The sequence below is a fragment of the Vespa mandarinia genome, chromosome 8, assembly GCF_050613455.1.
Source record: "Vespa mandarinia isolate Hongniang chromosome 8, ASM5061345v1, whole genome shotgun sequence".
In the NCBI taxonomy this organism is placed as follows: Eukaryota; Metazoa; Arthropoda; class Insecta; order Hymenoptera; family Vespidae; genus Vespa; species Vespa mandarinia.
The window spans coordinates 7,277,501-7,292,500 of record NC_140817.1 but is presented as its reverse complement, the minus strand read 5'-3'; the positions used below and the strand labels follow the sequence as shown (position 1 = coordinate 7,292,500).

Sequence of the window (15,000 nt, the reverse complement as noted above, 5' to 3'; positions counted from 1 at the left end):
ATCTCTTATCAGAAATGAATTGTGTACAAAACTAATATTTGTTCATTTCAATTCGTTTTTATCTTTATTTATTTTGTTGGATTTACCACTGGAAGTGATGAGTTATTAAGCTTTTTCGTTTTATAATATAAAGTTTAATAATCGCTAAACGTTAATGGAAGTTTTTTAAGTCAATATAAATTCATATGACAAATAATAAGTAATAATTTAAATACTAGACAAGTTTTGTAAGTATCGTTTAATTCCTATATCAAATATTAGCTTGAAGTAAATTATTTTTGAAGTAAGTTCTTTAGATAATACAGACATATGTATATATGTCATTTTAACGTCATTCGTGAAAATATTTCGAGTTCGATCGAACTATCTTTTTATCTATTTTATTTGATACTACCGACGATATAACATAGATCGATCGATGTGTATCTATTATAGTTCATGTAACTATAGATCCTTTCTATTTTTAAGTTGAAACGTGCGCTCTTGAAGAGACACGAAAGCGTTCGATCGTTCCTCAGTATTCTCGTTAAAAGAGGAAAAGAGATAGATAAATAGGTATATAGATAAAGGTAGAGAAAGAGAGAGATAGAGAGAGATAGAGTGGTAGAGAGGTAGAGAGAGGGAGGGAGAGATAGAGAGAGAGAGAGAGAGAGAGAGAGAGAGAGACAGAGAGACAGAGAGACAGAAAGACAAAGAGATAGAGAGAGAGAGAGAGATAGAGAGGTAGAGAGAAAGAGAGAGAGAGAGGGAAATAGAGAAAGAAAGAAAGAGAGAGAGAGAGAGAGAAAGAGAGAGAGAGAGAGAGAAAGAGAGAGAGAAAGAGAGAGAGAGAGATAAAACAAACCTTATGAACATGTAGACACCAGTAGGTTCTAAGGCTCTTCCTACGGCTCTCCAACTAGCCATAACAGTAAATTTTTGTCTTGCTGTTAGAGGAAGTCTTGGATCCGTCGTAGTTTGAGGAGGTGGCGGTGAACCTTCGCGATCATTTTGATTTCGCGATTTCGCGGCTGTCAGCTTGCTAAGTTCGCAGCCCATCTTGATTGGTTGATTATCTACGACGTCCTCGCGACGTCCTTTCCTTTTTTTGCTTTACTTTAACTTTAATTTCACTTTGGTCGAGAAAACGCAATGAGATATTTCTCGTGTGGGTTAAATCACGAGTAGATTCAAAATGGCGATCGAGAGAATCCTCGAGCGGTGATCATCGATCGAGAACGCTCGTCTCTCTCGTCTCGTTTATTGATCGAAAGCATTCCGTTTAGCGTCAAGTTTATCCTTCATAAATGTTCTTTCCCCCCCCCCCAAAAAAAAACACGGGAATATTTCTTTTTTCTTTCTTTTTTTAAAGCTGGTCCACAGTAAAAAATACGCAAAACTGTCGAACTCGAAATGTCGTCCAATAAGATATTGAAAAAATTGAAATTTTCTAATTTCCTTCGATTCGTCATCGACGACAAATCGATCGTTCTTTAATAATCACGATCGTCATTTTATCGGAACATTTTCATCATCGTCGTCACGCACGCGCGATCAAGATCTACTTTTGCCCCTCTTTAACACGCAAACACGTGCTTGAAATAGTGACACCGGTCGAAGCACTGGCTCGTCGCTAAAATTTCTTCTGCTTCCATTGCTTATCTTCGAATAGAAGAGAAAAACAAGGAAACAATAGATGGTACAGAATTCTCACTGATCTCGTTGGTTATTTCAAGAATCAATTCAATCTTCTCTAGAATGAATTGAAACTAAGTCAGCGAAGGCCAATTGAGAAAGAACCACGTCATTTAGGATACGTCACATTGGGAATGTTCATTTCGAGTCGACGGAACGCGAAGTTGGAGGGTGAAGGAAGTACAAGTGGTGGTTGCTCTCGAGTATCAGGGGGATGATGATATTGACAGGAGGTCGAGTGTCGGCGGGAGAAAGCTTTCTCTCTCTCTCTCTCTCTCTCTCTCTCTCTCTTTCTCTCTCTTTCTCTTTTTCTTTCACTCTCGTTCTCTCGTTCTCTCGCGTGTTTCTCGAGATATCGAGTGTCCTCATCGAATGATCATTCCTTCCAATACGATTGTTTCTCTTTTCTTTTCTTTTTTCTCACTGACACGTTGTATATATATATATATGTATGTATCTATATATCACTCACTTACTCTCTCTCTTTCTCTCTCTCTCTCTCTTTCTTTCTCTTTCTCTCTCCCTCAAATCGATTCCTGTCCTCTCTTCCTATCTTCGTTTATATCGGGCCAATCGAGAGCACCTGACGTTCTCCGTTATAACTGATATCTTTTCCTTCTGCTCCTCATAACACCGAGACAGAAATAAATGAGAATAAGAGATCAACCGAGAAGGAACTATTCTATCGTATCTATTTAATCCTGACCATCCTCTTCAAGGAAGCATCATTCGGTCCAGTCTTATCTCGTCGTCCATTGACACTCGATATTTTTACTTTCCCTCACAGCTTATCGTCCATATTCATGAAATCTTTTCTACGACGTGTCATTCATCACTCATTTATCGTTTCACTTTTCACTTACAACAAACTCTAGATTTGTAAATTGAACCAGTTTCTATTATCGTTCTCCCGCGTTTCCCGTTTTCTATCTTTAGACCGTTTCCCGGGGCTCCCTGGCGAAGAGCTTACCGCGATTCTTCCACGTCGGCGATATTGCCTAGAGCCCAGGCGAGCCAAGACTGAGGCGCCCATAACAAGTGCTCCGCGACGCATGCGTCCCGACGCCGGCGGACCCTTTCCATCCTTTAGCCCCCGTTCTCTTTATATCCCTCCTCATCTTCATCCTCATCCTCATCCTCTTTTCCACAAGCTACGAGACCAATTAATCGGCCACTTTTCATTTTTCTCTGTTATACATTTTTTTTTTCTATCTTCCTTCCGTATTCCATGTATATTAGACGAGTCGATTGGTATTACGGGTCTTAATGATCGATTGATACGATTATACGATATATACTTTTATTGATACAATAAGTATCAAGAAATTTTATCTATCAATGAAATATGTTATCGAGAAATGAAAATTAATATATATATATATATATATATATATATATATATATATATATCATTCCAATGGAATGATCGAAGAATAAGATCGACGATATATGTTTATGTGAGTGTGTGTGTACCTATCTAATTATGTAAAATCTCGAGTATCGAAAATGTTCATTCTTAAAATGTGAGATATCGTTATCTCGATATTAAAAGAAAAAAAAAAGAAAGTAAAGGGATAAAGTGAGAACATCGAGCGATGTTGAAAGTCAAGAAAGATATCACGCCAATAAAAAAGATATTTTTTTTTAACCCAAAGTGTTCAATACTGTGTCCTTCCCTTATCGTAGATCAAATTGTATATTCTCCATAGTTGGTAGGCAGAATGCCTCAGGGATTCTTCCAAGAACTCTCGTTCCATACCGAAATTATGATTCTAGGCACAGACGCGGCCTCGAGAGGTCGAAACTCGATGGGCGTTTACTTCGACGCCTTCACCGTTAACGAAAACGAAAATGCTGTATCCTTCTTCCGTTCCACTTTTATGTCGAATGGACAATTTGTGAGTTTGATCAAATTTATATAATATTTTATTTATTATCGAAATGACGAACGCTCTTTCTTTTTTTCAAAAAGATTTAAAGTGAGAGAGACAGAGAGAGAGAGAGAGAGAGAGAGAGAGAGAAAGAGAGAGAGAGAGAGAGAGAGAGAGACAGAGAGAAAGAGAGACAGAAAGAAAAGCTGTCTTATGTTCAATAAATTCGTTTTCATAATTCGACGAAATAATATGTTTATACAATTTATAAACATATTCATATAGTAAATTTAACACATGTTAACATACGTTATTATATACTCTCATATTTAATGTAGTTGTTGATACGATTATAAGCTCGAAAAATTTATTCAATTATACATATTCAACGCAATAAATTGTATAACCATAAAATATTAACTAATGATTTTATGTATGCGTGTATATATATATATATACCAATATATATTTCTCTATCATTGGTTTAATCGAAAATCCCTATTGATGTTGATGAGGAACGAACAATTTGATTATTGTAGAATGTATACGCGCAATCTGCATAATCATACTTCGTTCATATAAATTATAAGCAGTTAAAGCTTTCGCGTTCGAAGCGAAGCAAGCGTACATACTTGTATCATTGTGCGAGCATGAATACATCGTTCTGATTACAGAGTTAACTGATTCTACATGCTCGACAATGGATAAAGCAGGATAATGTTATTGAATATGATTTACATAGGTAACATTTTTCCTTTAATGATGACCTTGAACGTTAGTTTAGAAAATAGAAATCATACGTATACGTTCCTTTTTTTCTTCACTCATTTATTTCGCATATAGATACGCAAAAATATACATATACACGCACGTACGTGTGAATATTTTACTGTATATAAACGAGAAGTTAAATAGATCATTACCATCCAATTATGTTAGTTCGTTCTATTATAAGAAATGAAATTTCTTTCTTGGCGAAGACTTGTAAAAGAGCCGGTCGATGTGGAAATTATCGGGAACGAACGAAACGTTCGAGACGGGAGCGGATGCCAGCACCGCCAATTTTTCGGCACGTAACAAAAAAGAGAGAGAGAGAGAGAGAGAGAGAGAGAGAATGAGCGAGAGGAAGTGAAAGATAAAAAAAAGAAAAAGGGATTAGGATCGATCTCCTACAAAATTGACGCCAAGATATCCTGCCAGATAAGTAGCACGAATTCGTTCGAAGAGTTTACTTTTTACAAACCACAATGTTACAAAGGATTCTTCTTTTCGTGGGCTTTCGAAAACAAATTTCTTAAGATCCACACGTAAGAAAAGATTAGATTTTGAAAGAACTTTTGATCTTTTCCGTCTTGCGATCTATTGCATGAATTGGATTCGAAACAATTCTTTCAGGAGCAAAGTACAGAAGCCAAAGTAGAAATTAGATATTTCTTCTCTTTTTTATTTTCTTTATTTTTTTTCTTTCTTCTACTTTCTCTCTCTCTCTCTTTTTCTTTCTTTCTATCTCTCGTTTTATTTTCCTTCCGAATACGTTGAAGCCAGTACATTTAACAATAAACCTGTAGGTTTCAGGAGCAAGCTAGACATATAATTAGAGCGAGGTATCTCGTGAGAAAATGCTCCGCCATATAATGACTTCGGGTCACGAAACCGAAGGAAGTTCTTCACTTCGGACTCCGGCAGTCTTGTTTATACGTAAGACTGTCAGTTGATTTCTTTCTGCCAGCCACTCAATTGGAGCTATCAAATGAACGAAGAGAGGAAGTATTCGAATAAGGTGTCAAGTTCGAGGTATAAGAATAATTAGGGTTGATCGTAATGAGAGTAGGTAACGATTTAAACGTGAATCATTGCTACATAGAATGAACTTGGTACGTTCAAATTACACGGAATGGATGATTCTTTATATTTAATCGAATAAATTCATCGGTCGATATGGTAGGAATCTGTGCATAATGAACGATTGAATCATTATGAAACAAGTCCGACAACGAAGACAACGATTTCAAGACCGTGAAAAGTATGAAAGGGAACAATCATGAAAATCGTAACAGTGTATCGGGTAGTATATAGCGTAGAGTAGTAGATGCGACGTAATGAAAGTTTCATGAACTCGATGAAATCTAGACTCCATACCTATTCATAAAACCATTAGTACGATAACTACGATGCCCGTATCACTTTTATTTTTCTTAAAGAGATCGGATTCGTGCCAATCTATTCTAACTCTAATTGTTCGAAATATGAACTAATATGAAAGAACGTGCCGTTAGGGAATAGAAGAAAATTCGAAGTGGAGATAAATGGCGGGCCCTATTTCTCAGAACGCGGTCGGTAAGTTAGAGATCTGTAAACCGGGGCCCAAGGATCTTCGAAGGATGGTGTGTAAGCATGAAAGAAAGGAGGCGCCATGGCAGTCTTAGCTCGGACAAAAGCTAGTACATGGGATTCCGCTCATTCTCCCATAAACCTTGCTTGTGCTCGTCAGGTGGGGCAGGAAAAGGAGAGGAGGCCGGCTGCCTTCCATCGTGCGACACCCACCTGGCGTCTCACCTGAAGCACCTTCGCCGCTGAGTGCTGCGTCGGTCCCCGCGAGTGCGGTGCGCGTCCTCTTCTCTTCCTCTCTCTCTGTACTTCCTCAACGTTCATTCATTCCCTTTTATTTCATCTGTTTCTCTTTCACTGTCTCCTTGTTTTTTTTTTCTTTTTAATTTGTGCTTCTCTCTCTTTTCTTCTCTCTCTCTTTCTCTCTCTCTCTCTCTCTCTATCTATCTATCTATCTCTCTCTGTTTCGTTCTCTTTCGTTCTCTTTCTCTCTCTCTCTCTCGCTCTCTCTTTTTCTCTGTCTGTCTACCTTGTTCTCTGTTATCACGTCTCGAGAAAACAAAAACTTTCGATCGGATGAAGATATTTTTCGACTGATCGACGAAATCAAAATAACGAGGAAGAATTTCACGTAAAATAAATCGGAGTGAGAGGAAAGGAAGGAAGAGGAAGAAGAATTAACGACCACGATTATTGGTGTTGAAGGAAAATTTTGCGAGGATTGAATATGAGCGCGACTCGATTTCGCTGGATCGTGCGGTGTCTCGTGTGAAGAAAAAAGAAAGAAACTCTCGTGTCAGTGTTTCGACAGAACTTTATCGGGAATTTCAATATTTCTGTGTGAGACTCCGAAGTGTTCCTACTTTCATTTTCTCTTCCTCTTTCCCTCTCTCTCTCTCTCTCTCTCTCTCTTTCTCTCTCTTTCTGTCTCTCTCTATCTCTCTCTCTTCCTCTCTCAATCTATCTATTTATCAATCTATCTTTTTCTCCGTGAAACGGATCGACTTGAATCATCGACTACGTCCAAACATGTTAATCCCTACGTGCTCGTCGTAGGATAGCCGAGAGGTAAGTTAAAAAATAATTTTTTATTATTTCTTTAATTATTTTCCCTTTGATTTTTTTTGTCGAATTACTTTCCTCATGTATAAAACAAACGTTCATTTTAAAGATATAAAACAAAATAAAATAATTGATATTATTGAAAAATGATTATTTAGGTAGTATCTTATCTTACGTCATGCTTCGCGATTTATTGAGACTTCCCTAACCCCCTCACCGTCCACTTCCCTCCTCTCCTACCTACCCCACCCACTACTCTCCTCCGCTCGTGTGAAATTCAGCAAGGATTCGAAGCGAAATCACATCGCATTAGAGCCGAGGAGAATTCTAAGAGCAGGTGAATCAGCGTAAGAGAATGAACTCTGGCGCGCGGCAACGGCTACGAACGAACATGTGCGCAACATACCTTCGTATAACGTGCTGCTTCGTCCTATGCTCGTATATGTGTATGTGTGTATGTATATATATATATATATATGTATATATGTATGAATGTATACGTATACGTATAGGACAATGTTCTCGAGGGTAATATTGTCTTCCTCTCGAGATGACCGAGCGTGTTCCGATAGAACCATGCGAAATAGCAAATGCTCGACTGTTCCCTCGTCTCTTTCATTTATATATATATATATATATATATATATATATATATATATATATATATATTCTTTTTTATTTTTTGTTTATCATCGCAGAAAAAAGGAAAGAAAGAAAGAAAGTAGAAAGTCTATTTGAAAACGGGTTATTCTATAAAACTTGAGAAAGTATATGTATTTCCTAAAACAAGTCAACGGAAGTAAGAAAGTTTATAAAAGGAAAAGAAGAAAAAGAGAACGAGGAAAAAAAAAGAGGAAAAAGAAGAAGAAGGAAAAGAAGATAAAGAAGAAGAATAAAAAGAAGAAAAAGATGAAGAAGAAGAAACATGTTTGATATTTCCCTTGCACGACTTCGCATATAAAAGGAAGACACGGCTAAAAGATGAAACCGGTCTCGTTAATTTATATTACATTCATCGGTACCTAAGTATTCTCGAAATGAAGAAAACCTATTTTCTACTATTTTCTCATAGCATAGAAAATTCAAGAGGGAAAGGGGTTGGAAGGGTAAAGGAGAAGAGGAGATCGTACGTTTAACAGATTTTTCATGAGCGCGTAAGAATGATAATCTCCGTTCTCATTACGCTAACTCCTAGTCGTCGGAAAACTCCTTTCAATGTTAATAAAAGTACCTCGTAAGAGTTTAAAGTTATAAAGGTCGTACAAAGTACATGAATCGTAACCCAATTAAACGTACAACAATTTACCTCGTTTTTTCACTCGAGTCGTTCTCAAGTGCAATAACCTGGCTACCATTTCTTCATCATCATCATCATCATCATCATCATCATCTTCTTTCTCTTCTTCTTACTGCGAATTTAAAGTTTCAGATCCATAGAGACAAAAAGAGATAGAGGGAGATAGAGGAAGATAGAGAAAGAGAGAGAGAGAGAGAGAGAGAAAGAAAGAGAAAAAGAAAGAGATAGAGACAGAGATAGAGATAAAGAGAGAGGAAGAGAGAGAGAGAGAGAGAGAGAGAGAGAGAGAGAGAGATGACATCGTTCATTCTCGATTATCCCATCAACTGGAGTTAGTTAATTGAGCCACGCGCCGAGAACGAGGCGATTCTCGTTAAAAAGAATTATAACGGTTAAGAGCGTTATCGTCGACACGTAGCGAGACGAACGTAAGATGATTACGTAAAAATCAGTAGGATGAATCAACGTTAGATTTATTGATTGTGCAACTTTTCGAATCGATGCTCGTTTCATAACACGTTGATGTTTTGCCGATCGAATGTCTTTTTAATTAGGCAAATTTGATCGAAATAATTCATCGTATGTATAGTGTATACATGTGTGTGTGTGTGTGTATGCGTGTATTATAAAAATAAAAACAAAACAAAGAGACATGTGGGATAGAACAGAAATATCGATCATAATTGTTTTTATAATTTTTGTAATATTTAATTTTATTTAACGATCATAATTATTTCTATAATCATTTGTATTGTTTATATTAATCAAATATTAGAAAAATTTTATAACACGAGTAAATTTTTATGGATTCGATTTAAAATGTTTCGGATTATATTTCGATACGATTAATTTAAGAGAGAGAGAGAGAGAGAGAGAGAGAGAGAGAGAGAGAGAGAGAAAGAGAGAGAGAGAGAGAGAGAGATTGTATAGATAGAGACTCTAGACATCGATTTAGTTATTTTCAAACAATCGCGATTTTATTGGAACGCAATAACGTACTGGAACGCAAGGGAATTGAATCATGTCGAGAAATAAAGTAACTATACAGTTATATCTAAGGGGCCGTAGAGATGAGACCATGTTAGATCGTAGATAACCCACTTTTCAAATCGATCTACTCAAGTTATATCGAATTCTGTATAGCAAGAGGCGCTTGGCCAAGTTTTTCGCATCGAAAAATCGGAAGCCTCGAGAAAACTTTCATAAGAAACGACGACGACAACGACGACAACGACGACGACGATAACGACGATGACGATAACGACAACGAGGACGACGATGACGACGACGACGACGACGACGATGACGACGACGACGATGACGACGAGAACGACGATGTTGACGATTGGATGCTGCTTAAAATTTTCGTCGATAGGAGATGATAAAAATGTTTTGAAATACGTTACATCGTCTAATGCCCGACGATTCGTGTTGCTAGAAACAGGAAATGAGACGAAGATTTTATACCAAGTATTAGATGTAATTTTCTTCTACTCTTTTATATTCTTCCTCTTTCCACGTCGTCGAATTCTCTAGCAGCCCTTAGGCAATTTCTCCGACTAAAAATGTTCATTATCTTTGAATCTCTGGCGTAGAAGAGAAGAAAAAACAGTTAGGAAGATTATGAACTCCCTGGTGGACTTCCTATGAGAAAAGAGTTGCATACGTGATGATGGATTTTAAAACTAAGATGATTGAAGGTGAACAAAATATACATACACGCACATATATACGTGCACGCATATAACATACGCACGCACAGACACATACATGTACACAGATTATAAGTATACGTTTGCTTGTTATTAGTGTCACGCTCGAAGATGGTCAATGCTAATTAAACTGAATGAAATCTCAACGAAGAGTTAAAAAAAAAAGAAAAGAAATAAAGAAAAGAAATCCTTCGAGCGGCAATAAGATCGCGTATGGATTGTCTAGCAACGTCTAGAAATTCTATCTGCCCTTTGTTATTAAGGGAACGTAGAAATTCCTCGATTTCCTGTCAAGGGAAACCGTCCTCAGATGAGAAATAGCACAGCGCGGGGTGGAGAAGTTGGGGTAAATGGGGAAACCAGTTTTACGGAGCGGAATAGACGCATTTCTATGTCGATCATCAGACTACTATTGTATTTAACCCTTATATATATATATATATATATATATATATATATATATAAATATATATATGTATATAAATATATATATATATATTGACGGATTTGTTTATCGCGAAATTATGGCGATCTTCTTAGAAATGAAAATATCGATCGTACGACATAGGATTTAGTCATTTGCTTCGTTTGTTCTACCTACCTAAATGTTTGCTACGTCAATTCATTCGAGTTTCTAGCTTCGATTCGTTGCTGCGTTAATTAGATTCGTCGACGCAAGTTTCAACGGTGGCTAATTGCCGGAGAGTTAATTGTTTTGTGAAACTTCGATAAAACTGAATATATCTGAAAGAACGAATATGTGCACGTGTGCATGTGTGTTTATATTTGTGTGTGTACGCGTGAAAGAGAAAGAGAGAGAGAAAGAGAGAGAAAGAAAAAGAGAGAGAAAGAAAGAGAGAGAAAGAGAGGAAGGACTCGTCCTGTTACAACTTCATTTTATTACGCGTAGCGAAGACGTTAGAACGATACTTAAACGAGTTGCTAAACGAGCTTCGACGACATCTTCGAAAGCAAAGTGAGAAATTCACTTTACACTTCTCATTACTGTATTCCTTACTTTCTTCCTTCTATATATTTTCTCTCTTCGTTCTTGAATTCTCAACGGCTATTAAATTCGAACGAATGTTTACGCGAAGCTTCTTTTAATATCTCCATCTCTATTTCTATCTATCTATCTCTCTTTGTTTTTATCTCTCTCTCTTTAAAGTCTTCTCTCTCTCTCTCTCTCTCTCTCTCTCTCTCTCTCTTCTCGTTTATTCTCTTTCTTTCTTCGAGATGAGCAATAGGAGAGTCCGACCTTGTAATGAAAAACATTTTCACGGATTTAAACGTTACTTTGTTCTAAGAAGTTATAAATGTACGACGAAAAACGAACGGATAACATTCGATTCGAAGCTCTGACAATATCTAGAACGTCTCGAAATAATTTCTCTTCAAGGACCAGACCTACCAACGATCGTTTCATTTTATCGTGAATCTCAATTTAGATAAGTACCTTTCTTTCTATCGTGGATTTATCTACGATATTGATAAAACAGTTCTTTCCTTTTCTTTTCTTTTTTTTTCTTTTTTTTTTTTTTTTTTTTTTTTTTATTCAGATATCAAACTCGTTTAACAACTTGAACGCGAGATCGATCGAACGTTCGACGATAATAATTAATATTGTAATTATCAAATTAATTATTATAATTGTTATTATGAGAAAGATTTTTATGACGATCATCTTCATTTAAAAAAAAAAAAAAAACAACGATTTATAATAATATAAAAAAAGAAAGAATGAATATAAAAATAATATATAATTATCAGTAAAACTATACTAGCCTGTTATTTATTGAGATATGTATAAACATCATCTATTATACATTATTACATTAGAGTATTGTTTGTTTGTTAAATAAACGATATTGAAAATTCTGTCCATTATTTAATGGTCTATTCAATAATATAATATTGTATTATTCTACAATATTATTTATTAAATATATATAAAAATAAATTATTATATTATATTACGTGTGTAATGTAATAAATTATTATATTATATTACGAGTGACAAAATTTCGTCATTATTTATTGGTCAATCGTATGCTGATCAATTTTAATTTTAAAGGAAAATAGCGAATACATTTTAAATGCTAATTAATATTAAATTATAATATAAAACCATATTTATATCTTTATATATATTCTCTTGTAATTAATAATATATATATATATATATATATATATATATATATTCTTTTGTAATTAATAATATAAATATATGTATATATATATATTCTTTTCGAAGATCGTTGGGTCACACGAATAAATCATAAAAATGGACTTAGCGAGAACAGATCGAAGTCTTGGCGTAAACCTGTACAGTTAGATTCTAAGCTACGATATACGAAGAAACGCGAGACAAACGCAAGCAGCAGATGTTCGTACCGTTGAAGACGCGTGTCATTGTGCGAGATAGTCTTCTCTCTCTCTCTGTCTCTTTCCTCTCTTTCTTTTTCTCTTTTTAACTCAAGAAATCGTTTCACGGTGTCGTGCTCGAAGAACTCTGCTGCAACCTTCCCGAAGAAGCATTCGAGTAAACACGGTCGAGTGGAGTGACGAGAGAATGCGAGCATTACGAAGAAACGAATGGGATTATTGCACATGTTGATCGTTAATCTTACTATCAATCTTGAAATGAATATCATTTGATCATTGACATAGAATAGGTATAATCTGTTGACAAACGTTTATTTTCATATTCAATGATTCATTAAACTCCATTAATGTAAGAATGTATTCATTCATTTTACGAATATAAATTTAATATATAGGTATAGAATAAATTTTCTTTTCCTACTTCTCTTCTTCTTTTTATTTTTCTTTTGATTCTAATTATCATTTTTTTTTTTCTTTTTTTTTTTTTTTTTTAAATTCATCAATTATACGCAATGAAATCATTTTATATTCATGCGTATTTTCTGGTTCTAAATATATCATCGACTGTATACAAGCTTTATTTTACAGATTACAAATCGATAAATGAATGAAAGAACGAAACAGAACCTAAAGGATTAATGCAAAGAAGAGTACTCGTTAAATCTAGTGTGTATATCAGAGCAGTTATGATCGGAAAAGTGGATCGAGCTCGTTTAGATTTTTTTTTCTTTATAGAGATAGGACGAGAATGAAAACCTGTTTTCGAGGAAGGAAAAGATAAGAAGAAAAAAGAGAGAGAGAGAGAGAGAGAGAGAGAGAGAGTAAGAGGGGGGGTGAAAGAAGGGAGAGATAATAAAAAAAGAGAAGGAAAAAAAAGAACTATTTAATCGTTAGATAGATTTAATAGAAAAAAAATTTCGTATATATCGAAAAAATTCTTTATGTCGAGGGTATTTTAATTTGAATAAAAAATGAGTAAACGATAAAAAAAAAAAAGAAAACATAAAGGAAATAAAAGAAATTCTTTTCGATCGTCTTCTCTGATAAAATCTTTTGATGCTCGGAAACGTTGTTAAAACTTCATCGTTTTATTTCGACTAAACGTGTACTAGTCACTCTAACGTTTCTATCGTCATTTCCATAGAACATATCGAACGCTTTGAATTCATATTCCATCTGTTATGTTCTCGCAAACTCGGTCATGGATGAACGCGGAACAATGATAAGACTTATGGAGTTATTTTGCAAAAAAAAAAAAAAAGAAAAAGCAAAATGAATTGACAGAATCATCATGCTTTACTATATTGAGAAAGATGGAATAAAATTCATCTTTTGATTCGTTAAATTTCGAATTTGGCGAATTTAAGACATTTAAAACGTATATCGATATAAATAATTTATTATAGCCTAAGTCATAAGTAATATAGTATAATATATTGAACTTATATATACTTTATATATATTAATATATATTCATATATTTCTTTTTTAAGAGTTTCTTGTTTAATACTAAAAATATACTAAATATTAAAACTAATAATATAGCTGATTTATATTAAAATATTAATTAATTCATATTAAAATATATTTATATATGTATATATATATATTAATGTATTTATATATATATATAAATATATAAATAAATAAATAAATATATACATATATTAAATCCATATATTATTACGAGAATTATATATGCTTATTGTAAATACATATTAATATTAAACAATACAATATTTATTATTGAAAATTGTATTAGGAAAATAATATTTTAGTAATGTGGAAATATTTAAGAATATGTGTATATGTACTTATATATACTATATAAAAATATATCCGTATAAAATTGTATTCATAGATATTTCCTTTTGGTCATTTGTAAAATTATTAGCACTTATCTATGATATATTTACACATAAGCAATTATATTAACGTAGTACGAAATTTCTCGACGAGCTATTCGTATTTTTAGCGTATAAATGGCAGCCATTTGTAAACGCATCAACGATTTTAGATTCCTCTCTCTTTCTCTCTCTCTCTCTCTCTCTTTTTCGTAGTGTGCGCGAAGCAGATTAATGAGTATGAAAATATCATAGCCGAGCTCGAAAATTCCATATCGACTTAAAAGAGGTTTATTTACGTGACGGCTTTTAACGGTGCATTTCATTCGATTTCCGTGTCACGCTTCTCTCCGCGTCCTCCTCCTACGCGTTGGATCGTAGCGTGGCTGTAATTTCGATCGGATCTAGGCAGGCATTAGATATACGTACGTTCATATCTGAAAACAATATGTCGTAATACTACGAGAAAATTTCCAATGTACATATAAATATTTCTTTATCTTCGAAAAATAATTTTTCTTTTATTAATTTTTCAAATTTCAATTCTTTTAGATATTATCTTTCGAAATCCGACGAAGATCTTTTCTTAAGCTTTTTCTTAAATAAATAACCAACGAAGTAACAAAACAAAGGTAATAAACAAAAAAAAAAAGAAGAAGAAGAAGAAGAAGAAAATTGAATGGACTAAAAATCGTTTCCATGAAAGTAGTTCTTTTTTTTTCTTCTTTTTTTCTCTTCTTTTTTTAAAGAAATCATGTAATGGCTTGTAGTATAATTCATTTTAAAAGAAAGAATTCATTCTCACGGCGCTTCTCGATGCGAGAAAG

The 15,000-nt window shown here is 34.4% G+C and overlaps 2 protein-coding genes across 2 annotated transcripts in view; one reads left to right on the top strand and one right to left on the bottom strand.

The window, feature by feature from the left end:
* The window catches only part of LOC118448423 (neuroglobin), an 11,742-nt gene extending 9,060 nt beyond the window's left edge, over positions 1-2,682 (bottom strand). The window contains exon 1 of the mRNA XM_035881663.2: positions 845-2,682. Coding sequence (XP_035737556.1) covers positions 845-1,038 — 194 coding nt within the window. The 5' untranslated portion in view covers positions 1,039-2,682. The remainder of the gene's footprint in view (positions 1-844) is intronic.
* Positions 2,683-5,050: 2,368 nt separating this feature from the next.
* LOC118448390 (uncharacterized) overlaps positions 5,051-15,000 on the top strand; it is a 28,417-nt gene continuing 18,467 nt past the window's right edge. The window contains exon 1 of the mRNA XM_085658700.1: positions 5,051-6,941. The gene's annotated coding sequence lies outside the window, so the exon portion shown is untranslated. The remainder of the gene's footprint in view (positions 6,942-15,000) is intronic.